The sequence below is a fragment of the Oncorhynchus masou genome, chromosome 24, assembly GCF_036934945.1.
Source record: "Oncorhynchus masou masou isolate Uvic2021 chromosome 24, UVic_Omas_1.1, whole genome shotgun sequence".
In the NCBI taxonomy this organism is placed as follows: domain Eukaryota; kingdom Metazoa; phylum Chordata; class Actinopteri; order Salmoniformes; family Salmonidae; genus Oncorhynchus; species Oncorhynchus masou.
The window spans coordinates 86074498-86082294 of NC_088235.1; the positions used below are offsets into that span (position 1 = coordinate 86074498).

A 7797-nucleotide genomic window follows, 5' to 3' on the forward strand; every position below is an offset into this window, starting at 1 on the left:
TTCCTACTACATGCTGTCTCCATCTTAATGCTAATATAACAGCTGGCAATAACATTCCAATTTCTGTCAAATAAAAAAAGTATCATAATCAGAATGCGTACATAATCACTCAATATGTATCAAATCCGTCTGCCACATCTTCAATAATCTGATAGGTAATCTAAAATCATCACACAAATCAATCATTAAACACGAGACAGGTTTCCATTGACCTAGATTTATTTGACAAAAATTAATGTTGCAAAATAAATCCTTGCTAAATGTGTATTGGAAACGGCAGATATAGAAGACATTTTCTAAAGATAACGTTTTTATCCGTTCGACAAATGATGGAAACTGTATTTTTCGAATAAATTATTGTAGCGACCCGCACAGACAGCTGTGTGTTATGTGTTAGGCTAGGAGGTGGTTGTGTTGTACTGCCCAGTACCCGGTGTTCGCGGGGTCCGACATGTCAATCAACCTGCTATCTGCCAATCACGGGAATGCCTGGAATGTTCTGATGCAGGGCATCCTGGTGTTTGGCGGCGGAGTGGCGTGGAGGGGGGTTGGGCAGGGGGGTGGAGCATTGGAAGTTAAGACCAGGTTCAACCTTTTTTCTCTCTCTCTTACGTCTGGGCTTCCCAAGAGAATGTCACGATTGGCTTGTGGGTTATCTGTCATCTTTTTGGCGTATGCTACGGCCCAAACAGTAGCCTGTGTAAAGTTGGTTTAATAAACCGTCAATTCGCAAACTCAAGCCTCTGTCTGGACAATTGTTCATTTATGATCTAGTCAGGTCATTACATTGGTGTCAGAAGTAAAAACGTTGATACAAGTTAGCCAGCTAGCTAGCTGACTTATGTGGCTAGCTACAGTAGGTGAGAACGGGGATTGAAAATGCGTCGAGGGAATCCGAAAGTGAAGGTGGAGGTAGGGGACGATTATGGCCAAGGAGGTGCGTGTGAATGGACGTCGGGGGTTCTGTCTGAGGACATCGCCAGGGCGTCGGAGCGCAGAGGCCGCTTGAGGGAGGACGTTAGAGCGATGGCGGCTGAAGCGGGCATGAGTGCTTCGTCGACTGTATTTCGCGCGGATTCTGGTGGGCGGACCGAAGTGGCGACGTCGACGCGGCGTGACGAGGAATCTGGGGCTCAGGATGTAAACAAACATGGCGGCGCCCAGTTCCCGGCTGCGTCCGTATCTGTTAAGACCCCGAAGTATTCCGGTAAGGCGGATTGGGAAGCTTTTCATGCTCAGTTTGAACTGTTAGCTCATTTTAGGGGGTGGTCGGATGAAGAAAGGGCACTGCAGTTGGCTTTATGCCTCACGGATGAAGCTCTGGCCTGTTTGATATTGATTAGCCCCGAGGACAGGCATGATTATGGTGCTTTAGTGGGAGCACTGAGGAGGCGCTATGGACAGTGTGTACAGCCCGGGCTACTGCGCTCCGAACTGAGTAATAGACGCAGGCAGCCTGGAGAGCCTCTACGGGTGCTAGCTAATGACATTGAGAGCCTCTCTCGGCGGGCATATGCTCACATGCCCTCCTCCGTGCAGAGCGTTCTAGCACGGGACCAGTTCATACGGGCGCTCTCTCCTACGGAGCTGCGCATACAGACCCAGCTGGCTCATCCTGAGTCATTGCAGACAGCCTTGGAGATAGCTTTGGAGAGGGAGCTGGTGTGGGCTGGGGCTTCAGCTAGGGCTTTGGTGGGGGTGCAGGGAGACACACCCTCTGTGCGAGCTGGGGGGCAGAGCAGCCCGGAGCCGGAAAAGCCTGCTTGGGTGGCCGAAATGACAAAACTCATTCGGGCTGTGTCGCTACAGGCGGCACGAAACACAAGCCCTGGTCCCAGGGTCTGCTGGGGTTGTGGCCAGCCAGGCCATCTGCGCCGAGATTGCCCCATGTCCCCCAGAGCTCAGGGAAACGGCTCGGGGTCCGCATAGACCGGGTAGTGCGGACCCTGGCTTTCTATCCCAACCACCATCATCTTCAGGAGGAGCCCACCGGCACAGACGGGAAGCAAGGCTCCACTTCCCCCAGAAGCAGACGAGGGCAAGCGGATGGAGCCTGTTGTTGTGGTGGGCCGGACCTGTGTTGGGGACTTTTGTCATGTTCCTGTCACTGTGGAGGGGGTGCCCTGCTCCGACCTGGTGGACACTGGGTCCACAGTAACCCTGGTGAGGCCAGATATTGTGCCAGGTTGGACTCAGTGTGAGCCTACAACTGTGCAGCTCCGCACAGTCACAGGTGAGCTGGCACCCATGAAAGGGAAGGGAATAATGACTCTGACAGTAGGGGGCAGGACTGTGCGTCATCCTGTGTGGGTGGCGGTTGTGCAGGACCCTTGTATCCTGGGGTTGGACTTTCTTAGGAGCACAGGCTGCCAGTTAGACCTAAATAGGGGCACACTGAGCTTCCAGGGAGGGACGGAAGTCACCATGGCTCCCCCTAATGTCACATTCACTCAACCCAACAAACCCTTTACTCCAACAGTTAAAGCAGCAGAGACTCATGGCTGCGCCCCCTCCCCCACAGCTGTGTGTGACTTTTCCCCAGTCCCCCTGTCACCTACGGCGGTGTGTTACATTCCCCCAGCTACCTCCATGACACAGCCCTCTGTGAGCCCGGGCCGCAACCCCCAGCCCAGCTACCCCAGATGGGAGAGGAGAGGACACTGTCTGCAGTGAGGGAGATATGGGGGAGGAACTGTGTTGGTCTTGACCCCGAGCAGCAGGAACGGTTGTGGCAGTTGCTGTTTGAATTCAGAGACAGCTTTGCGTTGAGTGAGGAAGAGGTGGGTCAGACTCATCTGGTGCAGCATGAGATCGACACAGGTGATGCTCGACCCATCAAGATGCGTCCCCGCCGTATCCCGCTGGCACGCCACGAGGCGGCAGACAAGGCTGTGTTGGAGATGCAGCGGGCAGACTTCATTGAGCCCTCAGACAGCCCCTGGGCGGCGACAGTCGTCATGGTTCCGAAGAAGGGGGGCAAGCTGAGGTTCTGTGCGAACTACAGGCGGCTGAATGAGGTAACCAGGAAGGACTCATACCCCATACCACGTATCGATGAGTCGCTGGACCTGGTTAGGGGTCCTCCTGGTTCTCCTCACTAGACCTCCGCAGTGGCTACTGGCAGGTGCCCCTCTCCCCAGAGGCCAGAGCCAAAACTGCGTTCTCCACTAACAGAGGACACTGGCAGTTCAAGGTCCTGTGCTTTGGCCTGTGCAACGCTCCAGCTACTTTTGAGCGTTTGATGGACAGGGTGCTGGATGGCATCCCCCGACAGCAGTGTCTGGTATACCTCGATGACATCCTGGCCCATGGCAGCTCCTTCCAGTCAGCCCTGGGGGCGCTACGGCGTGTGCTGGAGAGGGTGGCTGCCGCAGGTCTGAAGCTCCACCCCGAGAAGTGCCACTTCATGAGGAGAGAGGTGTCCTTCTTGGGCCACCGAGTGGGGAAGGAGGGGATCAGCACCATGGAGGACAAGGTAGGGGCTGTCAGAGACTGGCCCACCCCCACCGACCAGCGTCAGCTGAAGAGCTTCCTGGGCCTGGCCTCGTACTACAGGAGGTTTGTACGGGGCTTCTGAAGCGTTGCTGCTCCACTGAACCGCCTGCTGCCGAAGGACAAGGCTTTCACTTGGACATTGGAGTGTGAGGAGGCGTTCAACACCCTCAAACGTGCACTGATCGGGGCCCCGTGCTCGCCCCCTGACCTCACCTTGACCTTTATCCTGGACACAGACGCGAGCAATGTGGGCATGGGTGGGGTGCTGGCCCAGGTGGGGCCAGAGGGGAGAGAGTGGTGGCGTACTTCAGCAAAACATTTGACAAACATGAGCGCCGCTACTGTGTCACCCGGCGGGAGCTCTTGGCTGTTGTGGCTTCCGTCAAACACTTCAAGTACTACCTGGGTGGTCTGCCCTTTACTGTAAGGACTGACCACTCTGCTCTCCAGTGGCTCATGTCTTTCAGAGAGCCAGAGGGGCAGGTGGCACGCTGGTTGGAGGAGCTTCAGCCGTATGACTTCACGGTGGTGCACAGGGCAGGGGCACGCCACTCCAACGCCGACGCCATGTCCCGTCGGCCCTGTACTGCAGACGGCTGCCGCCACTGTGAACAGAGAGAGGGACGGGAGAGAGAGCTGCGGGCAGAGGAGGGTGTCTGTGCCACAGTGTGTCGGGCGAGCGGGCCTGTCTGCTGCGAGCTGCAGACTGTCGACGTGGCTGAATGGCGGCAGCAGCAGGGACGGGACACAGACCTACAGCCAGTGCTACAGTGGGTAGAGGCGCAGGTGAGGCCACCATGGGAAGAGGTGACAGCGCTCTCACTCGCGACCAAAGGGTTGTGGTCGAAGTTTGAGAGACTGCGGCTGGCTGATGGCGTGCTACAGCGGGCATGGAAGGAGTCAGCTACGGGAGAGGAGAGGTGGCAGGTGGTGGTCCCAAAAGCATTGCGGGAGGCTGTGCTCCAGAGTACTCATGGGGGGGTGGGGACTGGACACTTTGGGGTCACAAAAACACTGCGCCAACTCCGTCAGGGCTTCTACTGGGGGCAGCACAAGAGGGATGTGGAGGACTTTTGTCGCCGCTGTGACAACTGCACAGCGAGAAAGGGCCCCCCAGGCCGCTCTCATGCTCAGCTCCAACAGTTCCCAGTGGGGGCTCCCATGGAGAGGGTGGGAGTGGATGTAGTTGGGCCGTTCCCCACCACAGACAGTGGAAACCGCTGGGTGCTCACGGCCATGGACTATTTCACAAAATGGCCCGAGGCCTATGCTCTGCCTGACCAGGAGGCAGAGACCATCGTCGACGCCCTGACAGCGGGGATGTTCAGCAGGTTTGGAGCTGCAGAGTCCATCCACAGCGACCAAGGCAGAAACTTTGAGTCCCGTGTGTTCGCCACCATGTGTGAGAGGCTGGGTATGCACAAGACCCGCACTACTCCTCTCCATCCTCAAAGTGATGGCCTTGTGGAGCGCTTCAACAAAACGCTTGGACAGCAGCTGGCCATCGTCTCTTCCAAACACCAGCGTGACTGGGACAAGCACCTGCCTATGGTCCTCATGGCATGCCGCTCCGCTGTCCAAGACTCCACCTCCTGCACGCCTGCCCTCCTCATGCTGGGGAGAGAGATCCGCACCCCTGCGGAGATGGCGTTTGGTCGGCCCCTGGATAGCCCTCATGTTCCTCCGGTACCGGGGTATGCCCGGAGACTCCAGGACCGCCAGGAGACAGCACACACCTTCGCCAGAGAGCAGCTGGTGAATGCAGGTGTGAGGCAGAAAAGGAACTATGACGTGCACACCCGGGGAAGGCACTTTGTGGCTGGGGAGCTGGTCTGGGTCTACAGCCCCCTAAGAAAAAAAGGCAGATGCCCCAAGTTGGACAGTCACTGGGTGGGACCCTGCAGTGTCCTGGAGAGGGTAGGGGAGGTTGTGTACCGGGTGCAGCTTCCTCCCAGGGGGAGAAAGGTGGCACTGCACCGGGACAGGTTAGCCCCATACAGAGGGGCCTCTTTTCCCCAAACCCCAGGAACCCCCACAATTCCCCTCTCTGGCAATGACATTCTCCAGGCACCCACCCTCAGGTGCCGCAGACAAGGCTCCAGACAGCCCACTCCCCGTGTCTCCCCCTGTGTCACCGCATGGTTCCCCAGAGCCACGGACTGTATTACCCGTTCCCGCTTCCTTGTCCCCCATATCTCTGCCTTCATCCCCTGGTTCCCAGAGGGGCACTCTGCGACCATCACGGCCACGCAGGCAAAGGAGACCTCCGGGTCGCTTCAGAGACTTTGTTTGTTCCCTCGGGGACGAGGGACTTTGTGGTGGGGGGGCTGTGTAGCGACCCGCACAGACAGCTGTGTGTTATGTGTTAGGCTAGGAGGTCGTTGTGTTGTACTGACCAGTACCCGGTGTTCGCGGGGTCCGACATGTCAATCAACCTGCTATCTGCCAATCACGGGAATGCCTGGAATGTTCTGATGCCGGGCATCCTGGTGGTTGGCGGAGTGGCGTGGAGGGGGGTTGGGCAGGGGGGTGGAGCATTGGAAGTTAAGACCAGGTTCAGCCTTTTTTCTCTCTCTCTTACATCTGGGCTTCCCAAGAGAAGGTCACGATTGGCTTGTGGGTTAACTGTCATCTTTTTGGCGTGTGCTACGGCCCAAACAGTAGCCTGTGTAAAGTTGGTTTAATAAACCGTCAATTCGCAAACTCAAGCCTGTGTCTAGACAATTGTTCATTTATGATCTAGTCAGGTCATTACATTATATAGAATAAAGGTCTAATAATGTTTCTTAGCGGAACAATGATTGTCCTAATTTTAATGAATCCCAAAATTGCTTCGCCATGCTTTTCTGATTTTTTGGCGAATTTCACCATATAATTATTTCAGATCTACAGGAATGCAGGTTTCACCATGGCATTGATCGTGGCTATACATTGGCACATGATAATTATTAGAGTATGGCATATCAGTAAAATGCTGGCTTTCGTGGGCTACCCGAGACATGAAACAGATAGGTTGGAGGACATACAGGCTGTCGCCAATATATTAATGCGCAATTTGCCTAAATGGCTAATGGAAACAGTTCAACCAATATATTTTTATTCGACACTGTAGGTTTGGGTGTCACGTCATTACGTCCAGACGTTTTTAATCGACAGAAGATAATTAAATCAAAACGCACTTCAGCAGGCAATTGTTGCATCGGGTTTCTATGCAAACTTTCTAAATGTCGACAAACAACATAATTGGACAAGTTAATAGAAACATAGCTACTGTTGTGACCACAAATACAACATGCTTAGACTACTGTAGACTGTAAATACAAATATTGCTGGGTTTATTCGTAAAAAAAGGCTACTACAACTAGCCTACTGTATAGTTCCGCGGATTTTGCGACTCACCCTTTGCTGCCATTTTTCTTCACGTTGCGTCTCCAACCAGTGATAACACTCATTCCACTGCACTGAAATACTGTAAACGTGCAGAATATCCAGAAAAAGTGCGGCGCCTGATTATCCTTAAAATGACATGCGGTTTTTACCTGTGCGCAGGTGATAATGTATCTGGCGAGTGTTTGAGAAAGTGGATGTACTCATCACTATTATAACCAGATCCCTTTTAAAGTGTAATAGAATGTGGGTCAGTAGTACTGCTACAAGGTCTTAGAGCGCTCCCATACAGCCCCACAGTGGTGGTGTCATGATACCCGTAAAACCTAGCGGTCAAATAGGGAAATGGTTCCAATCGTTTTTCCACCATTCATTTTTCCCATAGGGGATTTTAGAAACACTTGAAATAAGGGCTGTGTTTTGTGTAGGCTTACCCTGGCGTAACGTTTTGATAACCACGCAAATCTCTCTCGTACAAGTGGACTTTTATCAATATATTCGGGTCTATTTACTCTCAGATTCTGAAATGCTAATTAACGTAAAAGTAGACATCAGGCAAAACAACAAATCACTACAAGCTCCTGAATGTCATCTGTAGCTGACACTTTTGCTAACGGGTATTGTGTAAAAGTAAAACTTGCACAAGACAGTTCACAGAATTGTCCATTTAAAGAAATGTAGCCAATTTGATTCCTTACTGCATTTAGCTAACAGATAGTTAAATCCAGAGATTCTTACCATTGCCTCGATTCGGCAGTCTCGTCCAGATCATCATGTCATTTGTAGTTCTTTATGATAGCCACATTAGCATTACATTTTTGGGGGTTAAATACAGGTGACTATATTGATAAGTCAACTTGCCCTAGAGAGATTTACACAATTATCAAACCTACATGAAACACAGGTCTTATTTGA

General features: G+C 53.1%; 1 protein-coding gene across 2 annotated transcripts in view; it reads right to left on the bottom strand.

Moving 5' to 3' along the window:
* The window catches only part of LOC135512899 (tetratricopeptide repeat protein 39A-like), a 36227-nt gene extending 29038 nt beyond the window's left edge, over positions 1–7189 (bottom strand). For both annotated transcript variants that reach the window (XM_064935390.1, XM_064935387.1), the window contains exon 1: positions 6895–7189. In XM_064935390.1, coding sequence (XP_064791462.1) covers positions 6895–6947 — 53 coding nt within the window. In that variant the 5' untranslated portion in view covers positions 6948–7189. The remainder of the gene's footprint in view (positions 1–6894) is intronic.
* Positions 7190–7797: the final 608 nt, after the last annotated feature.